Source organism: Tasmannia lanceolata, unplaced genomic scaffold, assembly GCF_043159265.1.
Source record: "Tasmannia lanceolata isolate RefF3 unplaced genomic scaffold, GAP_Taslan_0.1 ptg000015l, whole genome shotgun sequence".
In the NCBI taxonomy this organism is placed as follows: domain Eukaryota; kingdom Viridiplantae; phylum Streptophyta; class Magnoliopsida; order Canellales; family Winteraceae; genus Tasmannia; species Tasmannia lanceolata.
Genome location: NW_027518692.1, coordinates 25,477,726 through 25,504,302, shown reverse-complemented (window position 1 = coordinate 25,504,302; position 26,577 = coordinate 25,477,726). Strand labels below are relative to the sequence as shown.

At 38.5% G+C, this 26,577-nt stretch overlaps 2 protein-coding genes and 1 pseudogene across 5 annotated transcripts; 2 read left to right on the top strand and 1 right to left on the bottom strand.

Annotated features, from left to right (window-relative positions):
* Positions 1-1,402: 1,402 nt before the first annotated feature.
* Positions 1,403-5,928, top strand: LOC143845710 (protein neprosin-like). Of its 3 annotated transcripts, none has more exons than XM_077354117.1 (7): positions 1,404-1,643; positions 2,256-2,342; positions 2,542-2,703; positions 4,113-4,277; positions 4,370-4,423; positions 5,150-5,296; positions 5,430-5,928. In XM_077354117.1, exons 1-7 carry the CDS (start codon positions 1,482-1,484, stop codon positions 5,805-5,807), a joined length of 1,155 nt encoding a protein of 384 aa, XP_077210232.1. In that variant the 5' UTR covers positions 1,404-1,481; the 3' UTR covers positions 5,808-5,928. The 3 variants fall into 3 exon arrangements, with proteins under 3 accessions (XP_077210233.1, XP_077210232.1, XP_077210231.1); XM_077354116.1 differs by having other exon boundaries at positions 1,405-1,643; positions 2,455-2,703; XM_077354118.1 differs by lacking the exon at positions 2,542-2,703 and having other exon boundaries at positions 1,403-1,643.
* A 1,031-nt stretch (positions 5,929-6,959) lies between these two features.
* On the bottom strand, positions 6,960-8,719 carry LOC143845711 (uncharacterized). 2 transcript variants are annotated; one of them, XM_077354119.1, is made up of 6 exons: positions 8,513-8,719; positions 8,377-8,424; positions 8,072-8,264; positions 7,707-7,977; positions 7,487-7,564; positions 6,960-7,377 (listed from the first exon to the last, which is right to left on the bottom strand). In XM_077354119.1, exons 3-6 carry the CDS (start codon positions 8,260-8,262, stop codon positions 7,327-7,329), a joined length of 591 nt encoding a protein of 196 aa, XP_077210234.1. In that variant the 5' UTR covers positions 8,263-8,264; positions 8,377-8,424; positions 8,513-8,719; the 3' UTR covers positions 6,960-7,326. The 2 variants fall into 2 exon arrangements, with proteins under 2 accessions (XP_077210234.1, XP_077210235.1); XM_077354120.1 differs by lacking the exon at positions 8,377-8,424.
* Positions 8,720-22,204: 13,485 nt separating this feature from the next.
* Positions 22,205-22,635, top strand: LOC143845929 (arabinogalactan protein 13 pseudogene; annotated as a pseudogene).
* Positions 22,636-26,577: the final 3,942 nt, after the last annotated feature.

The following is a 26,577-nucleotide window of genomic DNA, read 5'->3' as shown; positions in this document are numbered from 1 at the left end:
AGATCGGAGGGTTAGGATCATCCTATGGAAATGATTTTTGGGGCACAACTTATTTACATTTTGGCCCAACAACTGGACGATTTGGATCATCGTAACAAGAAACCTACTAACGTGAATTGTGGCAGATTTTAAAGCTTTTTTAACCTCAAATAACATTACAAGAGGGGCGAATTATCCTTCAGGGATGCGAATTTATCATCACCCGTCATTAAATTACAAACTTACAACTTTTTTCTAGTTAGAATCACATAGAACCGTTCCTCTTGGTGGGTCCGCTCGTGACTTTGAGCCCATACATTGACAAGATCAGAACCGCTCATTTTGGTGGGTCCCTTGATCTTGTCCCTCATGACGTCCTATGTCTTGGTCATGATCCATTCAAGTCCCTTATTATTTGGATGCATTTCGTAGTGCTATTTGAATTTTACTTTTTTTAAGTCTGCGTCAGGGTCTCTTTGAAATTGGAAGGTCCATTGGAGTGCCCAGGTCTTACAGTCTGTACCTAGGCGCATGGTTTTAAATTTTGACCGAAATCTAAAATTTCCGATTTGGGTCAAAACCGAAATCGAAATTCTATATATCCGAAAGGAATATGATACGGAGACCTAGTGATGTTGTGGCGGGAAACAATTTGTTGGGTCCCCTTTTAGGTACTACTCTCGGTTTCCCTAGCATAACTCATTTCACCGAAAAATCTCAATTTTGTTATTTTTTAATATTTTCGTATGAGATAAAATCTCTTTTTAATTGATTTCGATAGATTTCAAACAAAATTTCAGTTTCGGTGGGGACCAAAATGCATTCCGAAACCGAAATTTGAAACCACGGCTTAGTGTAAAGGTTAAATTTGTACATTAGCACCCTGCATTTGGATCTGGGACGCCCATCAGATTTTGTAGGTATAGTCTAGGTTACTAATTGAAATAATTTCAGATCTTAGAATATGCGTCCAATGGACTCATAGGGATCCAACTGCCATGCCCAAATCTTGTTCATAAACAATTAGGATCTTTTTGGATCCATGAAATCACGCTATCCTTGTCCTTAGTAAACATCACCTTCAAAGCAATGAAATGGGAGAGCAAGGGATGATAAAGTAAAAGGAAGAGGGGTGTCTTATACAAAACAGGAGGTGCATTTATAGAAACTTTACAAAAATGGAATGTCACAATTGACGAAGGTTACTTTTGCCAATTAAAAAAAAAATGAAAGAGGTTAAAAGTGGGAAGAAAATTACACGTTGGAAGAGGGTCTTTCATGAACTCAGCAACAGACAGCCAATGAATCGATTCGTTTCCTATTATTATTCATTTCTCTACCTTTTTTACCCTTTCCTAATTATAGAAAAGATTAAAAAAAGAAACACAGAAAAAAGACAAGTAGTTTTTGGTCACCACCACCGCCATTGTGAAGAAGAAGACTCTTCCCTAACAGAGACTCTGAGGCCTTTAAAAGGGTTACAACTTGTTGAGTTTGGGTGGATGGTCTTATCGTTAACCATGGGGGAGCATGTTAGCAGGTGGAGGAGGCTTATGATAGTCTTCCTCGCATTGATGATCGGCTTATCGTGTGCCAAGGAGTTTCCCAAGGATGTTCGGAAGCATCTGAAACGATTGAATAAACCAGCTGTGAAGAGCATTAAGGTTGCTGGTTTTTCTAATTTTTTTTTCCTTCTTTATTTACTGTTGAGTTTTTTTTTTTAATTTCCGGGGATTTTTTTCTCTATTTTCTGTGTTTTTTGTCTTTTTGTGAACTGGGTTTTCTCTTGATAGAATTTGTGTTATAGGCTTTCAGTTTCAGCTGTGGGTATTTCTGTATTTTCGAAGAATCTCTCTCTCTTTTGTTTGTGTTTTACTTTTCAAAAAGAATTCTTTTTTTCTTTTCTTGTGAGTTTCTTTTTCTTTCTTTTTTTTCTGCTCAGAAAGAACCCTTTTTGGCCTCTCTCTCTCTCTCTCTCTCTCAATGGGTTTTTATTCTTCTTCATCTTCTGTTTTTTTGGTGGGTCCTGCTTTCATAAGTGGGTCTCTCTCTCTCTCTCTCTCCTAGTATTTTTAGGAAGTGTTATCAGCACAACCATATTTCAATTGGCTTGTGAGAGCTTTTTGGGAAAGGTAATAACACAGCTCTTTAAATACTAAAAGACAAGATGGTTTGTGAAAATATCAAAATATGGTTGTGCTGATATCATTTCTCTTTTTTTTTAGTAGTGAAAAAGTAAAAGCTTCTCTTTTTAATCTTTATTGGTGGAAATACAGAGCAAAGATGGGGATGTAATAGACTGCGTTCATATCTCTCAACAACCTGCTTTTGATCACCCATATCTCAAGAATCACACAATTCAGGTTTGCTTCCCAAACTGGTTTCAAATTTCTTGTTTCTGGGCTCTCTTTTATAGTCTCGATGGTTAGTGTTTTTTCGAAGTTTTTTTTTGTTGAACTTCTATCTTTTTTTCAGCTACGGCCTACTTTTTACCCTCTAGGGCTTTTTGTTGAAAGTAAAGTTGCTTCAAGCCCTAGTGAAAAATCCAATTCTATTTCTCAGCTATGGCATCTTAATGGGAGGTGTCCTGAAAACACCATACCCATAAGAAGAACAATGGAAGATGATATTCTAAGAGCAAGCTCAGTCAAAAGATATGGAAGGAAGAAGCATAGAAACATCTCTCAACCTAGGTCTGTAGGCCCTGATCAAAATGGTCATGAGGTAAAACAAAACCTATCTAAAATGCCCGATTTCTGCTGCTTCCCTTTCATTTCCTCTTGTTATCTTTGTCAAACAAACAAAAGCTTAAGCTGTTAGAGTTGGTGTTATTTAATCACTTGTACTTAAACAATCCCCCATCAAGTGTGGCCCACTTTTTGTATTGGACCCCACGTAGCACATGTGGTCCCTCTTTTGGGTTGACCGTGGATTTTTAATAACAAGGGGCTGTTGGGTTTTGAACTTAGGACTGTCGCGAGCCAATGACTATGATAATAGCATGTGAAACAACCAATTACTCCTAAATCTTAAGCTATTAGTTGCCGTTATTTAATCATTTATACTTCAATAGCCCCCCCTCACCTGTGACCCCTCTTTTCGGGGTTGGCCCTACATGTGGCACATGTGGTGACCCATCTTTTTTGGGTTAGCCATGGCACATGAAGCCCATCTTTTTGGTTGACCGTACATGTGAATTTTAATACCAAGGAGTTGTAGAATTTTGAACCCAGAGCCTGCCGTGAGGCAATAGGTCTGATACTATGTGAAACAACTAATTACTGAGTAAACTGTTTCTGAGTTAGAGCTCAGATAGCTTATTTGAGCTTGAGCGTCAAAAACTCATGTGGGCCCACATTTTCGGGGTGATCTTTGGATAGGGTGTGTACCAAAAATTAGGTCCATAGGATCATCTTAACTCATCCAAAATTAGAGGGGGAAATGGACATATACTGTTTCTCCACATATCTGCCCATTTCCCCCCCCACAAATGGAAGGGTTAGGATGATCCTATGGACTTGATTTTTTGTGCACCTTATCCATGTAAGGGCCTTTCAAATGAATGCTTTGGATTAGCCCAAAAATGTTTTGGATCACCCCAAAAATGTGGGCTCACATGAGTTTCTTAGCTCGAGCTCAAAAACAATTTCATCTACTTCAAAAGCTTAAGATTTAAGTTTTTATAGCTGGTGTTATTTAATCATTTATACTTCAACACTCCCTCACATGTGGCCCTTTTTTTGGGTTAACCATACACCTGGAATTTTAATGCCAGGGAGTTGTACAATTTTTGAATCTGAACCTAGGACCTGTCGTGAGGCAATAGCTCTGGTATCATGTCCTGTTACTCCAAAAGCTTAAGCGGATGGAGTTGGTGTTATTTAATCATTTATACTTCAACCTCCCCCTCTGCACTCATGTGGCCCTTCTTTTGGGTTGACAACGTTGGTTTTTAATGCCAAGGAGTTGTTGGGTTTTGTATCCGCGGTGAGGGAATAGCTCTGATACCATGTGAAGCAACCACTTACTCCAAAAGCATAAGCTGTTATAGTTGGTGTTATTTAATCATTTGTACTTCAACAAATCTTTTCCTTAATCCATACTGGGTTTTCTGGTTTTTATCTTTGGAGTAGCATGCAATTGCTTATGTGAAAGGGGATAAGTACTATGGAGCAAACACAACCATGAATGTCTGGCAACCAAAAGTTCAACAGCGCAATGAGTTCAGTGTGTCTCAGATTTGGATCATGGCCGGTTCCTTTGGTGTAGATCTCAACAGCATTGAAGCTGGTTGGCAGGTATTACAGAAGAAAATTGATGAGAAGAAAACCCATCTTTGCCTTTCATTTCATTTCTAATCTTTACTCCTCTTTTTCCAACTTAAAAATAGGTCTTGCCAGAACTGTATGGAGATAGCAACACAAGGCTTTTCACATACTGGACTGTAAGTTAAAATTTCTTCTTCCTTCCTTTCCCACCCATGGGATGATTTTTGCACTTATCAGTAAGTGCTAATTGTGAAACAACCAATTACTCCAAAAGCTTAAGATGTTAGAGTTGGTGTTATTTAATCATTTATACTTCCAACACTCCCCCTCACATTTGACCCCCTCTTTTTTTGGGTTGGCCGTACACATGTGGCCCCTCTTTTGGGTTGGCTCTACATGTGGATTTATAAATATCAAGGAGTTGTTGGTTTTAATCCCAAGACCTACGTGAGGCAATAGCTCTGATACCATGTAAAACAACCAATTACTCCAAAAGCGTAAGCTATTACGTCCCTGTTCATTTAAGATTATAACAACCGATTGTGAGTGCCAAACTGATTATTGAATTGAAAACTAAGTTTAAATTTGAGTCCAATAATCAGTTTGGCACTCACAATCGGTTGTCATAATCTTAAACAAACAGGGCCAAAGAGTTTGTGTTATACAATCACTTATACTTGAACACTACTCTCCCAAATGACAGTGTTCTGTTGATTTCTTCCTTTCTAACGCTCTTGTAGTTCCTTGTCCTGTATGGTTTTAAGCCCGAAAGATAATGTTTGCAATAACATGGGTTTCGATGATTTTGTTATTTGAATATACCACTCCATATTCTCTTCTTGTCTGTCCTATTGATATGAGCTTCTCTTTGGTTGTTTCTTCTTCCGCTTGAGAAATTACAGAGCGATGCTTATCAATCCACTGGGTGCTACAACCTCCTCTGTTCAGGTTTCGTTCAAATCAGCAGTGAAATAGCAATGGGGGCCACCATCTTCCCTTTGTCTGGCTATCTTGGTCCCCAGTATGATATCAATATCCTTGTCTGGAAGGTAAAATCACCCAGATAAGTAAAAAGAATAAAAAGACCATGAAAAGTCTTTAAAGGAGGAGAATATCTGATACCCTTTTGATTTATGTATTTTTCTGTTCTTTTTGGCAATTTCCTTGGTTGTTTTTTGGCAGGACCCAGAAGAAGGAAATTGGTGGATGCTATTTGGGAATAAGTATCTGTTGGGTTATTGGCCTTCCTTCCTGTTCTCTTACTTGGCAGACAGTGCTAGCATTATTGAGTGGGGAGGAGAGATTGTGAACCTAGAATCAGGGGGACAGCACACAACTACTGAGATGGGTAGCGGCCATTTCCCTGAAGAAGGGTATGGCAAATCAAGCTACTTCAATAACATTCAAATAGTTGATGGGTCCAATACTCTAAGGGCCCCAAAAGGGATTGATACTTTCACAGACCATTCCAACTGCTATGTCGTGAAAACTGGTGATAATGGTGATTGGGGTAATTACTTTTACTACGGCGGACCTGGAAGAAACCCTGAATGCCCATAGAAAAACCTAATTCCTTTTTCTCTTGATAAATAAAAAATAAAATACATATAATTCAATGTATCCAAAGGCTTATTTTTACTTCTCTGTTTTCGCTCTTATAAAGCAGAGTATCTTGTGCATGTGTCCTATGCTTTCTGTACTTATGGTACAAGTCTTGGTTGTGGATTTTCAGATCTTTTATGCACATGTCCTAGAAAGATATTTTTCACCACCTAGAAATATATTTGTCACCCCCAAGATGACTCATCTCTTAGGTACATTCCTTTCCATATCCAAGGCAAAGATCAAGGCTCTTTAACTTCATCAATCACAACTCTCAACTAAGATAACAACACAGTCACATCTCTCAACTAAGATAACAACACAGTCACATGATGAATCACCTACACTAATTTAACTCGAGCAGCTAATGTGGCAGACTCATCCACTCCCAAAGTCCTTAGTAAACATGTCATGTAATCTATCAAAATAATAAATCTAAATCTAATTTTAAAACTTAATACATGTCAAAGTATGCAATATGTGTCCGGGGTTTGTCAAAGATAATCAAACCATTCATTTGAATGGGGCATGCATAGATTGAGTGTGACCCAAAAAATTAGCTCCATCGGATCATCCCAACCCTTCCGTTTGTGTAGGTTAAAAATGGATGATAATAAACCTACACAAATATCAGATATGTCCATTTTTAAGGGAAGTGATATTTACACCTCTTTTGATCAACAGGTACACCCGGTGGCGTAATAGAAGGGAAGGGTTAAGATGATCCTATGGAGCTGATTTTTTGGGCGTACCCGTCTTTGTTAGGCCCTATCAAATTAATGCTGTGGATCATCCAAACAATGTGGGCGAAGTGCTGGAGTAGATAACATTACTCGATCGTGTACGAAATTTAGCCCTTCAGATTAATACTATTACAAATTTATGAACATGAAACGTACCCTTCACAGGAAAGGAGGACATAATTCACAAGTCTTGGTTGAGATGGATTCGAACAGCTCCTGCCTCTTTCAAAGGGAATACAAAATATCCCAAACAATCCAATAAAAATCGTACGAATTCAATAACCCTCTAATCACATAGAGATGGGCATAAACATTGGAAAAAGAAAGAGAGCCAGCAGTGACAGAGAGAGAGAAAAGAAAACAAATGTCTAACGTGACAACACCAAAATCATTTGCATTTGGTAACTCTTTCATCAAAAAGACAAAAACCTTCAAAAAAATAAAAACAATCCTACCCATATAGCTGTGTTCTTTTTCCTGCAGAAATTTTTTCAATGAAATTTTCTTCTCAAGGAAAATTTTTTCATAGTAGTCGAGCGAAGTGTCCAAGGCATAAAACAAAAAAATTCATGCAGTAACAATGAGAGAGAGAGAGAGAGAGAACCTTTATTTCATGGCATCTGAGAGGAAAGTTTACAATAGGTAACACAGAGACTGGTATTTTTTTTTTTAATCAAACCTCCCCTCTAAAATTAATGCTCTTTCTCTCTTCTTTCTTCATGTCTATGGCTCATCTACTCTGAATCGCTTTCCGTACAACCCATGGCTTTCAAACCTCTCCGTCTCTGCATTACCAAACATAACCAAATGGAGAAAGGAAAAAGAACCCAATAAATATCCCAACTATAAAAATAAAAAAAATCAAATTCATTAGTAAAAATCAAATTAATTTACCTTCTTGGAACTCTTCTTTTCCCTAACTTCATATCGCTCATGACACAGATCTGAAAGCCAAGTCCCAGGACTAACCAACTACACACCCCAAAAGACCCAACAAAAAAAAAACACCCATTAATCAAATAATTAAAGAAATTCAAAACAAGAGAAGGAAAAAAAAAAAAACATTCAAACAAAATCAGAAAGACCCAGTTAAAATTAAAGTGATTTTCGTTACTTGTACGCTTTTTTGGATAAACTTGGCTCTCTTCTTTGGCCTCTGAGGAAGTTTACAACCTTTCATAGACATAAAATCCTCCTCTTTTTCTTTGCTTGAAAGTGAAACAAATAACTTAGGCCAAACAAACCCTCTCTCAAATCCCAAATCCGTAAAAATCTTTCCACTTTCTTCCAAACCCGATCCCCTCGTCGAGTAATACCGATCTTCCTTCTCCGGTGAACAAGACCCCGATTTCCGATTCTCGCTTGTTGCTACAGAATCAGAATTCCTGAAAAAAGAATCAAGAGAATGAGTTTTTTGGGTTCTAAAAATAATAATCAAACTCAAAGGGAGAATCTCAATTAGGGTTTTTTTTTTGTCACCTGTTGAGGCGATTGGGATTAAGAGAAGGGGCTTCCTTTCGATCTGTACGAGAGGTTGTTCTTCTTCTGACCACACGATCGGATTTTTCTGAGAGATCCTGGCCGTTCATCTTAATGCAACGGAGCCTCTTTCGATTCCCCCACTGTAAGAGAAAATCTGTTTCCCTTTTATTCTTTCCTTCTTTCTCCATATCTGCTTGAAGACAAAAGAAAAAAAGGGAGATTATTGATTAAAAATAAAACCCATTACCTCCAATCACTCAAAACCCAAAAAAAAAAAATCAAACAAGAAGATCTTTTTTTACCTCAAGATCTAGAGTGGTTGGAAAAAAAAAACCCTAATCAATCACATCCTGCAATTTAAGGGTTTGTTGAAAAACCATCAAAGGGGAGCAAGATTTTAGTGATAAAAAACAAGAAATGCATAAGGAAGTAACTTACAAAGAGCAAAATGGGATCTTTCTCAAGGGAAATGAGAAATTTTCATGGAAAATAAAGAAAACCCAAATTGATTTTCTCGACTTATTGTTTCTTTCTTGGTGTGCAGATCAATCTCGCCTCCCTCTGTCTTTTAAACCTGGTTCTCTTCTTTCTCCTCTTGTTTCGTTTCTTTATCCTCTTTTTAACCCATTCTCTCTCTCCCCCTTCGCTTACTATTATATAATAACTCAAAATGATTACAACCGTTGGATTTTGAATGGACCTTCGGATTGGCTTCCCACAAGCATACCCGGAAGCTACCACATCCTGGGATGATCCAAACCGTCCATGTGATGGAACACAACGTAAATAGGTTGTACCCAAAAAATCATTTCTATGGGATGATCCCAACCCTCCGATCTATAGAAGAACTACATATTATGGAAATCTCTATAGATCGGATGGTTAGGATCATTCTATGGAAATGATTTCTAGGGAACAACCTATTTACGTTGTGGCCCATCACATGGACGGTCTGGATCATCCTGTGATGTGGTCCGTACAGTACTTTTTGAGAAGTACGGGACTATAAGGGCTTACACCATATGAAATCTCAATACGAGTTTAAACCTAAATTGTTGGTGACGGCGTTAAGCCTGCCATCCATAACGTCACGTTATCAGCTGCCACGTCACTCTTCCGTCAAGTAACCTTGATTCTCTCAGCAGCCACGGCTCTCTCTTCCGTCAAGGAACCGTTAAACCTCTCTCTCTCTTTAACATCTTTTGCATGGGATTTGCTAGGAAATTACGCGGAAAGCCGTTTTGCAGCTCACTTTTGCAGGAGAGAACAGCCACCTCCGTTTGGTTGCCGGTATTTTTTTGGTTCCTGGGACTTTTGTGGAACAAAAATCTTCCTGGGAGATTAGTGGGAAAAAAAACTCCCTAGAAGTATCCCGGTAAAATAAAAATCCCATGTTTGGATGACCGGACTATGGTGGGAAAAAAAAATTCTGGTAAAATAAAAATCCGCTTTGATTGGTTGCTTGAACTGTTGGGAAGAAAAAAGTTCTTCTTTGGTTATTTTGGTTCCTGGGATTTTATTTTTTCAGCTTTGGCTTTCGTGCGGGGTTATTTTGGTTCGTGGGATTCTTTTGGGCCCACTATATAACCAACAACCAAACGTGGGTTTCCTGTGGAAATTCCACAAAAGTCCCAAGAACCAAAAAAATTCCGGCATCCTCCTACAAATTGACCGCGAAATGACTTTATTGGTGCTAATGTATGAAATTACTTCATATTTTTTTATTCATGTATGTCTACTAATGAACCTACTAAAAAGGACAAACAACATTTTATTTTGGCTTCTGATATTCGCACCACCAAGTTTCGATAATTGCACTAACTCATCTCGTCTTTTATTATTTAATAGCTGTCAAAGTCCCTTTTTAGAAGGATTAGGAACCCTTAAAAAGGCTATTCCTTGCCCATGGAATAATTGTTTGATATCTCCTTCAACCGTCAATTTGATGGAATCCTCTCTCCAATCCCATTTGCAATTTTAGCACTCCCATGGGCCCCATACTCTACAGTGTAATGTTTGTACTATTTTTTGAGGTCCTTAGATGGGTCCCACTATGCTGGCATTGCATCTTGACAGTTTGGTCACTATAAATCGGGCATGAATCATTGGGCTTGGCATACAAAATTTAAATCTCTAAAATCACTGAGCAAAACAAATCACTCAAACGACTTATTTCCATTGAACCTAGTTCTTAGGATCCCCAGTTAGCTATGTTTGGTCTATGTTATTAATCAATATTTAGTCATCGGGCTTCAACTCACTACCTCAATTTAGGGGAGTGATAAATCGACTCCCCATGTGTCTTTCTCTCCTCTAGGTTAGAGAGAGAAAGAGGAGAGAGATAGACACATGGCAGTCGATTTATCCATTTGGGGAGTCGATTTATCACTGACCCTCAATTTAATTATGATTAATTTTTTATTAAGTCTTTTGGAAAGACATATTCAATATTATATTTTGGTCTCACAGAATAATTGTGATCATTCCATTCTCGAGCTGTCATTTTTATGAGGTTATACCAACTGCAGCTTGACAAACACTAATGAAATATTATTGTAGAAACTGGTTTATTCTAGAGTGGTATATCCACTAGAAGGTTTCTATGAATTTAATGTCTCATGTCACTGTGAGAAGATCATAGAATAAGATGAATATTAGTTTTAGTAGGGGAAAGATGTGTAATGTTCTACTAAACATATGAAAAAATTTAACTTGAGAGCATCAAATCCAAACGAACTGGTTCTAGTTCAAAAGATCGATAAGGAAAAGGATTCAAGCCCAATTTATTTATTTTTTCCAAAAAATCCAATTTATTTCCAATTTCTAAACCATTTGACTCTCACTTCAAGGCAATAAAAAAAAAATTTAAAAACATTAGGGGGCCGTTTGGATACGCAGATTTTAGAATCCTAGATTTCCACAAATTTGTAGCTGGGAGACAAGAGAAGAAAGAGAGCAGCCGTCGTTTTCTGATTTCTAGCCCTTCTTTTCGACAGCAAGAGAGCTGGCGATCCTCCCATGTTTCCAAGTTTTAGAAGTCGCAGGATGCGATGCCGGAGAGATTTCTAAAACCTGGTTTTCTTACTTAAAATCCAAGAAACGCTGCCAGGAAAGCATACCAGCAGCTTGATCATGACCCTCTTTTACACTATTTTCAAACTAAAACCAGGATTCTAAAATCCGTGTGTATCCTCGTTAACCAGAAATCTCTCTCGGTCTTGTTTGTAATCAGATGAGCACCGGCACCCCAACGACAACTCCCGTTATCACATTTGGTTTCAAGAACACCATGCTCAGATTCCCAGTCTCTCCATTGGGGAAGCTCAGCAAATTGAACATTTCCCTCTCATGTGGCCTTGAACAACCCCTACGATTTAAGATGGAAATTTCAGCTTAGATGGAGGATGCACAAGGAACACCCAACATGAAGCTACTTTCTCTCTAGTATCATTCAATATCTTGTGCACAAGGAACTTCCAATATGAAGCTACTCTCTCTTATAAAACTACCTCTAAGTAATAGTATATACATTGAACATATAAAACAAAAAACTCTTTAAATACAACGATGTGATATTCTCTAATGTCAAATTTACAGATTGGCGATTTTCAATACAAGGAATGAGCATGGATGATGTATGTAATTGTATATTGAAACCCTGTTTCTTCTTAGTGTTTGCCTTCATGTACAGCAATGAAGTTCATGAAGTAGATAAGAACTGCAGGATGTAACATACTAATTCTCTCTCATAATCACCAATAATCTCTACAAGAACACATCCCTCTTGTGAAATCATGAAACCTACTAACATCTCTCACTATAGTAGTTCTGTTACAGATCAAAGAAATGGTTTTGATGGATTGTGGAAGTCATAAGAGACACTATAAATTTCTTAAATATTCGAATGCCAGTTCCAGGGTGGGTGGCTATCTGCCCAAAACCAGCAGCTAGTTTCTCAATGTGGTAACACACAGTAACGTCTCCTCCCCTCCATCCCCATCATCAAGGAACATCATCTCTCTGGAACATCTCCAACCTTTCTCATATCAATCCTCAAATCATATAGGACCTAATAAACCAGTTCCTTCCGGTGTCTGGTTCCAATTGAAGAATGTGATTCTAATCGTAAATACCCAGCTAAAAATTTTTGTGAACACTACATTCCCAAAGAAATGTCCTCCAGATCAGGGGACTAGTTTCCTACAGAATTTTATTTTGGACTCAAATAAATTCCTCTGACTTGAATATACACAATGGTTAAGAAATGGATTGATCCCATAGTCTGTACTCTGTAGACATGAGACTGAAATATTGAAGGCCTTCTTTGATGAGACCCGCATGACTGCATCCATAGAAGATGCTCACAAAGGTTACCCTGATCGGCCCAACACCCTCTTCTATGATCCTCTCAAGCAATTCTACGGCTTATATTCCTTGCCCATTTTGTCCATACCCATCAATCATAGCTGTCCAAACTATCCAGCCTCTTCTGCAAATCTTAGTAAATACACAACGAGCATTTTCAATAGTCAGTTTTCCATTAAATCTATTACAATAGAGCGTATGATGTCAAATGGCCCGACGTAGAGCACTCAATGGCCTAGGGTAGCCCTCATTTCGCTTTTTCAACCATGTTCAGTAGTCCCTCTCTTTGCATATATGTCTACAAGAGCACACGTTACACAGGTAACAGGTTCATGTCTGTGGTAGAATTGAAATCCTGTGCCTCTTGATCTTGTCCATTATAAGAGAAACCAGCAACTATTAAAGAACAAGATATCGCATCATTCTCTTCCATGTTTTCAAAGACTTGACAAGCATCTTTCATCTTCTCGCTCCTAGCGTACATGTCAATGAGTGCACCCTCCAAGAGCATTAAAACAAGTAGTGAAACCATACTTGTCGAGCTCTGCACAAGCCGATATCACATTAGAGAGTGAATTCGTTGGGAAGTAGCTCCAATTCTTCATGCATTTGTAGTTATATCTCAATGCCAAGCTTGGATCTCCCATTTTGAGAATACCCACCAATCACTGCTGTACGCAAAAGCATTATCTCGTGGAGAAGACCAATTATCAATCGCCCATGCACTAGATATGTCCCCGACGTCGACGTCAGGAGTAAATTCTTCATCAGAACCTTGTTAAATAGGACCACTACAATTCTTCCCCTCTGAATCATTCTTAATGGCAAAATATTTCAGCCATATCACAGGCTGAAACAACCTATGTTGGAAAATTTGTTGAGGGTACTGTTGATGATAGAAAACAGAAACTTGTTGCTTCAAGGCGTGATATCACTTTCCTTAAGACAAGATTCGCCCCCACTAGTAGTGTGCAAAGGGGATCCGCGAATTGCCTCCAAGATACAATGAAGCCTAGTAGGGAAGCCCTACTAATGTTTGATGACGCGTAGCACTAGCGGAATCAAACCCGAAATGCCCTTCCGAAATTTCAAGCCTTAGAGAAATCTCTAGATTCTGTTTCTGCAGAAAAACAGTATCTAGAACAGTAAACAAAAGAAAAACAGTATGTAGAAATACTTGGGGATTTTTGTATGAGTGTAGAAGAGAGTGTAAAATCAGTCAGAATTGCCAATTCGATTTCTATATTAAATGACTGAAGTTTGCACATTTTTTATAGACCATCTGGTGACTTTTCAGTGTGAAAAACACCTCTACAGGGCACCTTTTCAGAATGTTTGAAATCTGACCGTTAGATCGCACCCATTGATTTTGAATGGTCCTGATCGATTCTAGAGGTGACTGTTGGTTTGAGTAAAACCTCTCTCCAACCCAGTCATCGTTAGATCAACCATCTATGGTGTGGATCGCACCCCCTTGGCACATGACCGTTGGGGGAAGGGACACAACCCATTTGATCACACCCTTTGACCGTTGGAGTCATGGGCCCGTTGGGCCGACCGTTAGGCCCGAACCGAAGCCCAACCCAACTGAACCATTCGGCTTGATGGGCCTGCGAACCATTTGACCCACCCATCCGACCGGTCCACCTTCATCTTGATCCAACGGTGCAGATCCAACGGTGCAAAGTGCGCCTAAAAAAGCGCCACTATGCGCCCTATAGCCCATTGCCCATTGCCCACGCCGCGCGCGCGCGTGCGTGTGCGCGAACGGTGTGGGACTATCTTTTCAACCCAATGTGCAATCAACAAGAGTTAGAAAAGGTAGTGCTTTATAAGCCCTTCTCTTTCTTTTCTCTCATCCGATGTGGGACTATCTTTTCAACTACACTTCTACATCCTTTTGTAAAAGCAAATATTTCCAAGAAAACATTTTCTTTTTCCCAAACGCTTTTGATAAAACATTTTCCAAAACACTAAAACATGTAATATACATGATTTTGAAAATGCAAAATCACTAACAACCTAGGCCTGAGCAGAAACTGCATTCCGGCAATGCAAACTATTTTTTTTGTTGGTCACCTGCACCCAATAGCTTTCCTTCCCCGAACTTCCTTAGGTATGAATGAAGTAGTAATCTCCACCCCTTCCTTTTCTACCCCCTTCTTAGCCAATTTGTCAGCTTGATCGTTTATTGATCTTCTCTTGTGTTGGAATTGAGGACCAATTTTGAATACCGTGTCCCGGATTTCGGCGATTATATTAGCAATCTTCCAAGGTCCTTTAGCTTCATTTCTTACGCATGCCAAGAAGTTCGAAGCGTCTTTCTACAATTAGCTACACAAGATCCGCTTTTGCATAATGTATTACATTTAGGGAATAATTTTTGAATTTTTCCAAGACGTAATGTATTAATCGGTTAGTCATAGGGAGCTAACCGTAAGTTTTTGGCTTTTTGGCTTGGGGGACATTTTGTCCCCTGCTGTAATTGGCGTGTTACTAGAGTAAAATTTCGTTATCTTTTCAAAAAAAAAAAAAGATCCACTTTTGCATACCATCTTAACCCTCAAAGTATTGTTCTTGCATTTGCCTCGTTTGCATCACAAATACCAGCTGGACCCCAAAATGACACCAATATTCTACCACTAGGATCCCGTAGCATATCCCCTATTCTGGCTCGTCCCGGTTAGCCTTTCCCGCTCCCGTCAAAGTTCAGCTTCAATATTCTACCACTAGGATCCAGTGGTAATGCTCTTGGGCTGGTAGAATCTTGCCTGAAATTCTACAATTTATACAGAGAAAGGCAGCTTCAAAAGCAGTTCTTATACCCATGAATTTGAGAACCTCTTTTTGGACCTTCCAATGATGAGAATGCTACTTGAAAAAGAGCACTTGCTCTCCAAAACCGAAAATGAGAGAGAGAGAGAGAGAGAGAGAGAGAGAGTATGTGTATTTTTCGTTAGGAGTATGGGAAGAGGGCCCTTGGGCTATATAAATATCCAAATATGCAAAAGCTTCCATCAAGATATTGCTTTCGAAAATTAGCCTATAAGCTTAGTGACATGCTAACTCAAAACCGTGCAAGGCATTCTTGCCATTCCACACCACTTGCCAATCTAAATTCAGCCCATGGTTGCCGTTCCACGAAATTCAAAGAAAGATTTTGAGAGCTTTATTAGCCCTCCCTAAACGAGCATAACCGGAAATCAGGGAGGTCCAATAGACAGGATTTTGCTGAGACATTTAATCGAACAGTTAGTCCTCGTGTAACAATTCCCAGCTTTTTGGTCCCCATGTCTGAGAGTATTGGAGCAAAAGTGTTACGAACCTGAATCGGTTCGCAACATAGATTTGATCTTCTTAGAGGGAAGATCAGCCTCTTGATCCACTTCAAGGGAATAATCGGTCCTTTGTGCAAAAGACATAATTTCTAGGATAATTTCTTCATTGATTTCTATTAACAGTGATATGTTCTGCATTTTTTAAAAAAAGTAGTAACATATGCTTATATAAAGCACTTAATGATAAACATAGAAAGTGATGGAGATAAGCATAGAAATGATAAAACCTAATCTAAATTAGTATCTCAAAGCATACTAACTACTAAATATATTAGATAAGATCCAGTCTTATTCTTTAAAATACCAAATTAATTTATTCCACTCTAAGTATGACCCATCTAGGCACATAACAAAAAGACATTTGTAAGGACAGTTTTGATAAGATGGATATGGAGGTTTGGTGTGTGGAGGGATGGAATTAAGATGACTTTTGCACAGTTTTGTTACTTTGTTGAATTTGAGGTTTGGAGGAGAGCAAGAGAACGGGAAGGAACAATTGTGATTGGACTTGGTGTTTGTCAAGCTGGAGAACTGTCCATAAGCTCAATAGGTTGAGACTCGGCTAGGAAAACTATATTGTTCAAGTTCAATGCATTCGATTATTTTTGCAGTTGCTATGCCTACCAATCAAATGGATTGTCTATAAACAATTTATATAGAGAACTGCCTTTGTCTGTATAAATTGTTCACAACATTATCAAAATTCTATTTCGGGGTGTAATTTAGATTGGAGTGTATGTATAAATTGCAGTGTTGTGCTTTTATTAGGGCTCTGTTTCTTTCACTTAAAATGGGATTAAAACAACTTTAATGCTCATTTTAAGCGGAAAAATAGGCAAAAAATTTATTTTCGGCCCATTTTACATCAAAAGAAATGGAGATCAACGTATGTTACGTACCCGAATCGGTTCGTAACGTGATTGATCTTCTTAGAGGGAAGATCGGCCTCTTGATCCACTTCGAGAGAAGAATCAATCCTCCTTTGTGCAAAAAGACACAATTCTAAGATAATTTCTTCACTCATTGGTTTCCACTACAGTAACATGTGCTTATATAAAGCACTCCAAGATAAACATAGAAAGATCTAGAAAGATCTTATGATAAATATAAAAATAACTAAATAAAGATTATCCTAATCTAAACTATAACCTATCCAGCTACTAAATAAATATTATAATCTATCCGCTACTAAATAAATAATTAAATAAATATTATAATCTATCCAGCTACTAAATATATCGGATCTCTTATTCTCTAAAATAACAAGTAATTTATTCCATTCTAAATGGGACCCATCTCGGCACGTATCATTCCACCCCTCTTGGAATTCCTCAAGGTTGGAAATTAAGCACTAGCTTGTTGGTAATTGATAGAACACCGTTCTATTAGATAGAAAATACATAAGAATATTGATAGATTGAGAGCAAAAGAGAGAAGAAAGTGAGCTAATTCGAGGAAACTCAGGCCTCCAATGAGTTAATTCGAGGAAACTCGACCTCCAATGTGCCAAGCACTAAACGTGATTTTATTTCTTGCTCAAAAAGCCATACAGCATCTACATTTTATAGAAAACAAGGATAGCAAAATAGGAAATATAGATTAGCAGAATAGGAAATAGGAAAATAGAAATATAGTGTAATATGGAAATCTAGCTTAATTAAAATCTTCTAAAAAAATGAAAGTGGTCCTAACATTCCTCCGCCCTTAATTTCAACATTGTCCTCTAGGTTGATTATCCTCATCATCATCGTTGGAATAGCTAACTGGCTCGATCATCAACAACTGTTTTTGTCTACAATGATGACCCTATGCCACTTCTCATCACAGTGCCAACATAGCCCCTTAGTCGTTCGGTCCTTGAGTTCCTCTTCCGTCAATCGCTTCACATGCATGTTACGACCCGTGGATTCAATGGGATCTTCTTGAAGAAGATCAGGGGGTCGGTCAGTAAAGTCATCATACGAACATCGACTGTCTTCATTTAGTCTTTCCTCCTGCAATCGCGCATAAGAGATAGCCGCCGTCATCGTGCGAGGACGATACATCTTGACTTCATGCTTAATGTCTGGACGGAGTTCTGCGACAAACGTCCCAACCAGTTGTGGCTCCAACCAATCTCTAGCTCGGTTTGAGAGTCGTTCGAAACGACCTTGATACTTTAAGATAGTTGCTGTTTGCTGTATTTTTGCTAGCTCCCCATGGACATCTTCGTACCCAGATGGGCCAAAACGAACTAATAGACCTTCTACGAATTCCTTCCAAGTAAGAATTCCATGACAAGTTGCTTCAAACCAATCATACCTTTGAGTAGCATCTCCCTCGAGATTGATAGAAGCGATTGCGACCCTGAGATCCTCTGCCGTCTGATGGAATCGAAAATATCGCTCCTCTCGAGACACCCATCCAATCGGATCGCTACCATCCCACCGCGGAAACTCGATTTTAATCCGTGGAAATTTTGATCTCTGTCAAAATATGTTTCGCCACCTCGATTATCACGTTCATTGATTCGACGATCACGAAAGTTTGTAACGCCTTATTCATACTGATCCTTATGCACAATAGTAGATTCAGACACATGATCAGGTCTATCTTGGGTAGTCATCACTTGAGGAAGATTCGGAATTTGAGAGACCAATTCTCTAAACATCTTCATTATTTTCTCTTCAAAAGCTAGGAATCTTGAATCGATCTTTGCATCCAACTTCGATTCGAAAGCTTGGAATCTCGAATCGATCTTCGCATCCAACTTCGCTTCCAAGGCTTGTTCTCCTGATGACGAATCATTCTTGTTCCCGGCAGCCATGGAATAAGCCTTCAAATTGCTAATACCGAGCTCGTTCTTTTGAAGACACGTAAGAGGCATCCACCAAGAAAGTGCTTTGATACCAACTTGATAGAACACCGTTCTATTAGATAGAAAATAAAGAAGAATATTGATAGATTGAGAGGAAAAGAGAGAACAAAGTGAGCTAATTCGAGGAAACTCAGGCCTCCAATGAGTTAATTCAAGGAAACTCGACCTCCAACGTGCCAAGCACTAAACGTGATTTTATTTCTTGCTCAAAAAGCCATACGGCATCTACATCTTATAGAAAATAAGGATAGCAAAATAGGAAATATAGATTAGCAGAATAGGAAATAGGAAAATAGAAATATAGTGCAATATGGAAATCTAGCTTAATTAAAATCTTCTAAAAAAAGGAAAGTGATCCTAACAGTGACAGATTTGCGAACCTTTCAAAATTCTTCATTCTTCTTTTTCTTTTCCTTCTCACTCCCTTTCTTCTCTTCGTCTTGCGATTAGCTACCAAGTGTTGATGAAGCTCCATTTTCAAATCAATTTGATCGTGATTTTTGTCAAAGCTACATCATCGTGCTTGTTTGGAACAATTGGGATTTTGACACACGAACGGTCGTAGATGAAGACCTTCTTGATGATGTTGCGAAGGTTGAGAGGAATGACAAATTTTCCGACGACAAATAGGATGAACTGAAAATCAAGGACGACTTTCTTTTGTAGCTTTTTCAATTTTTTTCCTATCTTCTTTCTTTCTCCATTCATCTTTTCTCATCTTTTTCTGTTTCTTCTTTTTTTCATCATGCAACAGTTATTGATCGCCATGCCGATTCCTTTCAAGCCTTCCACAAATTGTCGATTCCATTCATTCAATTCCAAAATGAGTGTTTTGATCTTCTTAAAATCCTCACACATCAAATCCAAAATCTCTAAAAATATAGCCATGGCGTAGGATCAACCGCTCTGATACCAATTGTTACGTACCCGAATCGATTCGTAACATGATTGATGTTCTTAGAGGGAAGATCAACCTCATTATCCACTTCGAGGGAAGGATCAATCCAACTTTGTGCAAAAAGACACAATTCTAAAATAATTTCTTCACTCGTTGATTTCCATTACAGTAACATGTGCTTATATAAAGTACACCAAGATAAACATAGAAAGATCTAGAAATATCTTATGATAAATATAAAAATAACTAAATAAAGATTATCCTTATCTAAATTATAATCTTTCCAACTGCTAAATAAATAACTAAATAAATATTATAATCTATCCAGCTACTAAATATATCAGATCTAGTAAGATCTGATCTTATTCTCTAAAATAACAAGATAATTTATTCCATTCTAAATGGGACCCATCTAGGCACGTATCAACGTAAAACGGGTGCAAAATTTTACACCCATTTAAATAAATATATCATATCTGGTAAGATCTTATCTTATTCTCTAAAATAATAAGATAATTTATTCCATTCTAAATGGGACCCATCTAGGCACGTATCAACGTAAAACGGGTGCAAAATTTTACACCCATTTAAATAAATATATCAGATCTAGTAAGATCTTATCTTATTCTCTAAAATAATAAGATAATTTATTCCATTCTAAATGGGACCCATCTAGGCACGTATCAACGTAAAACGGGTGCAAAATTTTACACCCATTTTAAAAAATGGGTAGAAAACTAAATTGATACGTGATGGGATTTGCTAGGGACCATTGCATAAGATATTTCACGGGCAGACTGTTGCATGAGAGAGCAGCCACATAGGCTCACTTTTCCACAGATTTTGTCTTATTATCTGAGGTGGCTACTCTATCATACAACAGCTTGCCTGAGAAATGCCTTCTACGATGGTCAATAACAACTTTCTCATGATTTTTTGCCCTTTTCCCATAATAGCAACACTACCCATCCCAGTACGACGTAACTCCATGGCACCACTCAATTAAATTTTAGGGGTGTAACTCCGGTCGGGTTGAGGCCAACCCTACACAAGTTAGCATTCCCTCAACCCTAACCCGACCTAACCTGAGCCTCAGGTTGAGGAGGGTCAACCCAAACCAAATCCATCTTACCCGAAATCCGGTCGGGTTGGATATGGGTTCACCTAAGGCAAAACATAAATGCAAAAAATAGAACATAACCCAAAGAAAATCATGATAAAAGTAGAGGACAGAGGTCGGGTCAGGTTGCCAAGGCCTCAACCAGAAATTAAACCAGGTTGGCTTTTCCCAAAATTGGGTAGAACCCGATAGTTGAGCCCTACCCAAGTTGCACTCCTATTAAATTTTATGCTTCACCCCTCACCAGGCTCATGCCCTCTCCAGTCTCTCCTTCGTCCACCCTCTCTCACCATTTGGTAGACTAGAAATCTTTGAAAAAAAATTTCATACCTAACATGGCCTGAATTCCCACGGACGGGAAACAGCCTCCACCTAAGAACCCCTTTTTAAAACCCCAAATTTCATTGGTTTGGTTTGATTCAACAACACTAGAGAAAAATGAAATTTTGGGAGTTTCTATGTTGAGATTCCAACGAATTTGGCATCGACACGGCAAAGACAAGGTCAGACAAAATGCGTAGACGACTACTCGATCACAGAAATCCACGCCACTAAAATATGTTATAGTGACTTCTTCTTCCGTTATATGTTTGGAAAATATGTTAGAATGTTACCTATTAAAAAAAAAAATATATATATATATATATATATATATATATATATATATATTTTAGGAGTTTTTATATGGTGCCCGACCGTGAAAATCTCAAGGGCTAGGTGGCAAACCACCTGCCCTTGGATTTTGATCTAGTCAAAACACCTTTTTTAAGTGTTCTGACCGGATCAAAATCCAAGGGCCAGGTGGTTTGCCACTTAACCCGTCTGATTTTGACGGTCGGCATCATATAAATTCTCATATTTTAGAATGTTAGGTGTGGCCAAAACATAACAAATCAAACCCAAAAATATCAATCTAGTTAGTGACTTCTTTTTCCACACTGGCTTTCGCTAGACGGTAGCTTGGCTGGAAGTCCTCGAATACATTTTTTAAGCTATTCTATTAGATTTAATTGAATAGGGAATGCCAAATAAGGACGCTAGGCAGTCCTTAAGAATAGAATAGCCTAAAAATGTAAGATATTTAATAGCTATATAGAAATTTGCATTACATAGTTTACACCATGTTTAGATCAGCGGATCTATTCGTGTAAGCGAAGCAAAGTGGGACCCAATAAATGGATGGAAAATTTTTTTAATTAACAGATTTTATATGGTGTAAGCCAATATAGTCAAGTATTTTTCAAAATGGACTGTTTGGCCCACACTGTAGGATGATCCAGACCATCCATTTTATGGTACACAATGTAGATAGATTGTACTCCAAATCGTCAAAAAGAAAAAGAAAAAGGTCAAAAAGAAAGGGGTAGGTAAAAAAAGAGGGGGGTGTGGGACCCACCCAAGTGCCGTGACAGCTGTATGGCACCAAAACGTCAGACAGGCTGTCAAAACGGGCAGCCCAACGATAAAAATGGTAAGATGAAATGTCGTTATGCGGGCAGCACGGTCACCCTGCCCGCCCTCAAAACGCTTCTTTCTCCTCCCCACGCCTTTCTCTTTATATAAACCCACCCTCCCTTCTCTTACCTTCCCAAAACCCTTCTCCTCATTTTTGTAGAAATGGATTCTTTGAAGCTGACTCTTTTAGCCCTTTTGGTGATTTCTTTCGTAATGGTCGAGAGGGTTTCGGCCGCAGATGCACCCGCACCGAGCCCTACATCCGACGCCATGGTTGCTTTCCCCACCGTGTTCGCCTCTTTGACTGCTCTTATCTTCGGGTTGTTCTTTTGCTGAAGATTTTATTTATTTATTTTCTTGATGTATTTGTTGGTTGTGATTGATGTGTGGGAGGATTGATTTCTTATAAGGGATGTTGTAAAATAAGGTGAGGGAGCTGATGATTTCTTATCTACTGCCTTTGGTGTGTTTTTGTTATATACCATAATCTTAGAAAAAAATTTAAAAATAAAATTCTCTTGTAGTGTATGTAAATGCTTTCTCTCTATTATTTGAGGTATTTCTTTTCTGCTGGATTTTTATTTCCACCCTCTTTTCCTTATATCAGAATCTTACAAAAAGTGGTTGTTAATATCATTTTTACGCCGGATATATAGAAGTTTCCATAATGGGAGTCATCCTATGCCCAACCCATTTACATTGTGGCCCATCAAATGGATGGTTTGGATCATCATCCGGTCCGTTGGTGTGGGCTGTAAAGTCTATTTTTAAAAATACAGGGTGAATTCATCCTAGGAGGGGGGGAATTTAGTGTGCGATTATAAATGGTTACTTCGCGTTTAAGATCAACGTCGTCTTATCCTAGGGCCCAATTCCCCACTCTTAGAAGACGACAGAAGTTAAAAAGATCTCTGATGACGGAAAATTCAGTGTGGAAAACGTCCCGAAGGTTCTAGATCAATGTATTTTTAGAATTTTTAGCTTCTTCACGTGGTTGACGCTGATCAACGGTGTGTACTGCACCACGTTGAAAGGTCTAACGGTGGGGATTGTTCTGCAAGGCGTGATTCGCTGCTTTGTCTTTTGCTATGCGTTACCGTCTCGAAGGTTCTAAAAATCAATGTATTTTTTAGAAGTTTTTGCTGCTTCACGTGATTGACACTCAAAGTGTGTTGATCAACGGCGAGCAATGCACCACGTTGAAAGGTATAGATAGAGGTGAGCTGTCTTCGAAATCATGAATGGACTTCCTTTGTTTCAATTAAACGACCGTTTATCAAGCGAGGGAGATGATTTATTCGCCTTCCCTTTAGGATTATGCGCCCCCTTCTACCGTGAATTGTGGGCAGACTTTAACGCTTTTTGACATCAAAGCCTTCCCCCAGATTTTCTTTATTCTTTTCGGGTTATAGCAGAGAACTAGTAGTTTATTTCTATTTTTCGTTGATTCTTTTTCTTGCTACATCAAATCCTCTGATATTTAGACCGAGCAACACAACCAGACTGAGCTCGTTGCACAAAAGCAACGATGGCTTAGGGGCTCTACTTGACATTAAGGTGTCACGTCAAGAGAACCGCTTGTTTGCAGGCTAATAATTGCATATCTGGTGATGATGTGTCATCATTGTCCCTTCCCTATGATACCCAAGCCAAATTCCACAAAATAGGTGAATTTATGCTTGGATTTATTGGGAATGATGCTTTTCTCTCTTCTCACTCGCTTACATGTCTATTATCTTTCTATATTGGTAAGGACACACCCTACTACCACTCTACAAGGTTGATAACATAACACTACTGTCCCTATTCTCTTAGGTAAGTTCCAGGCAAATCCAATGCTTGTCGCCTCGAGTCTATGGGTGTATTTTGGATTGCCAAAATCAAGGTTATTGGAATCCTATTCCTATTCAAGCAATTTCTTCCCAAAAAATGAAAGAATAAACAAAGGGGAGTGATAAATTGACTTAAATTGACCCCACATGTGTCTATCTCTCTCCTCTTTCTCTCTTTAACCCAGAGGAGAGAGAAAGACACAGGAGTCGATTTAAGATATTTGGGAGTCGATTTATCACTGCCTTAAACAAAAAGAAATGTTTAAGACTGCACGGGAGAAGATTTGAGAAAAGTGGTACCCACTATAGAGTAAAAGTAGGTGCGCACATAAGGCGGTAAGCATTCCTCGTATGCTAAGAAAATATGAGTAGAAAAAAGTATACATGGGGCCTCCTTGTACAATAATCCAAACCGTTTATCTGTTAGCTTAGCTATGGATGATGGGCCATGCATCACAACTGTTCAATAAAGGAATTGCAAAAGGCTGGTGCTATGGGGACCGGATGCAGAACTGGGAGTGGAACTGAACAAATCCCTAATGTGTAGTTTTGCGATTTATAATTATAGAAGAAAAGCTAAAAAAACAGGGGAAGTTGTTAATGTGTGAAGGGGCTACTTGTTTGGTTTAGGTCTCAGTTACCATATCATTATTCATTGCAAAAAGAGGTTAACATTCAATCTTATTCTTGAGATCTAACGGGTAGAAATGTCTTGAATGCCCACTTCTGAAATGAAAACTGTGGGCTCAAGTCAAATCCTTACAAAGTTTCTTTTTCTTTTTTTTGTTTGATAGGTAAGCTGGGGTTTGGCTGGGACCCCTACCGGTTTATTAGAATGTGAATGATATTTCAATCAGCATACAAAATACTAACCCTATCACAAGAATAGGTATACAGACCAATGTTTGTTGTGTTTCAACGCAAATAGCATGTACCCATGGATCATCTCCTTAGTATCATCCCACCTTTGGAGGGTGGGAGTCCACATACGTTAATTAGTCGGGCAGGACTATCTTTCACGTCAAGCATGCTTCCAAATAAAAAAAAAACTAAGTTGCTTATTCTATACATGCAGCTATCTATGATGTACACTCCCTCTACAGATGGGAGGGTTAGGATCATCTTTGGAGAAAATCTGTGGACTACAATCTATTGACGTTGTGGCACAAAAATTGAACGGTTTAGATCATCTTGTGAAGTGGGTCTCACTGTACTTTCTGTAAAAACAATGGACTTCACAGTTCACACGCACTCACTGTATAAAATATCCAAACTCCTCACAGGGTCAAAACCCTTGAAAGAGGATTCCGATCTCCTTCTTTTCTCCATCTTCTTATTTTTCTCATTGTGTGATATTGCGTTTCTGCCTCTTTGAGTAGCCATTTGTAATTTTGAATCATTACATCTGGCTTATCGCACCCACCTCAGACTCATTTGAAGGGAACGGACGAGTTCTAACTCAGTTTATTTTCCTACATTGATGGCTTCGGACATCTGCTTCCTTTTTCTTCCCGACTGCTAAGCCAACTCCCAATGCAAGGATTAGAATTCACAAGGGTCTAGATTGTTAGAATGTATAAGTCTTGGAAGATCTGGCCGCTGGATTTTATTTTATTTTTTGAATGGTAGATTAGGTAGTTAAATTAGATTATGCAACTTAATTTGATTAGGATGTTCTCCTTCTGTATCTTATCTTTCCATGCTTTTTCCCTAAGTGCTCTATATAAGCCCTGTTTAGGATTGATTGTAATGCCTTTGATTAATGAAAATAATTCTTTGACATAGATGAGCTCTCTTGTCAACCCCAATAATTGCCCATGTGTTCTTAGTTTGCAATATTCTCTTGTTCAAACTATACACTGAAACTTTTGAAAGTGCTTATTGAACTAGGGGTGCAACTCTGTTCGGGTTAGGTTGGGTTGAGGCCAACCCGAACTTGACCCGAGGAACCAATTACTCAACCCGAACCTGACCCAACCTGAGGATCCTTTTTTTATTTTTCCAACCCGAATTTTTAAGCTTACAAAAATAAAAATTAAAAAAATGTCGGGTTTCACTCGGATTTGGTTGCCCAAACCGCCCAACCCTCAACACGAACCCAACCCGGCAGAACTTTTTTTCGGGTTGAACCCGACCCGAGTTGCACCCTTATTATTGACTCAGATCTTTCTATCCGTAGTTGGGGCACTAATAATTATTGCTCCTTAAATTTATAATCTCTTATATCATATTGAACCAGCATCATTCCTACAGTACTCTCTTATATCTTATTGAACAAGCATCATTTCTGCAATGGTAGCTTCTATTCTCTTATTTCTAATACTTACTACAAAAGTTCAATGATATAAGGCATAAAAGAGTACTTTCTTAGGAAATTTTGTTCAAAGAACTTCTAGGCGACCATTAATATTGTTCAAAGTACATATTCTATGTAGGTATCCAGGAAATGTTCTTCACTCTCTTCGGTGGAATGTACTGATTGCAACAACCATTCAGACTCATTCCTGGTAATAATAGGAATCTATTATGCTAGTCGCAACAGCTATAGACTCTGGCATGACAGTGACTGTAGCACCAATGGAAGATGGAAGATGCAGGCACGAAGACTCATAACTGGCAATGACAATATGAGGTTGTT

What these genes read in the sequence shown, in the direction of transcription:
- LOC143845711 (XM_077354119.1), bottom strand. Translation starts at nt 8,262, where the DNA reads ATGGAGAAAGAAGGAAAGAATAAAAGGGAAACAGATTTTCTCTTACAG. An exon ending in TTATCCAAAAAAGCGTACAA is followed by an intron (nt 7,565 to 7,706) that starts GTAACGAAAATC and finishes TGGGGTGTGTAG; the next exon opens with TTGGTTAGTCCTGGGACTTG. An exon ending in AAAAGAAGAGTTCCAAGAAG is followed by an intron (nt 7,378 to 7,486) that starts GTAAATTAATTT and finishes TTGGTAATGCAG; the next exon opens with AGACGGAGAGGTTTGAAAGC.
- LOC143845710 (XM_077354116.1), top strand. Translation starts at nt 1,482, where the DNA reads ATGGTCTTATCGTTAACCATGGGGGAGCATGTTAGCAGGTGGAGGAGG. An exon ending in CAGCTGTGAAGAGCATTAAG is followed by an intron (nt 1,644 to 2,255) that starts GTTGCTGGTTTT and finishes GTGGAAATACAG; the next exon opens with AGCAAAGATGGGGATGTAAT. An exon ending in CTGATCAAAATGGTCATGAG is followed by an intron (nt 2,704 to 4,112) that starts GTAAAACAAAAC and finishes TCTTTGGAGTAG; the next exon opens with CATGCAATTGCTTATGTGAA.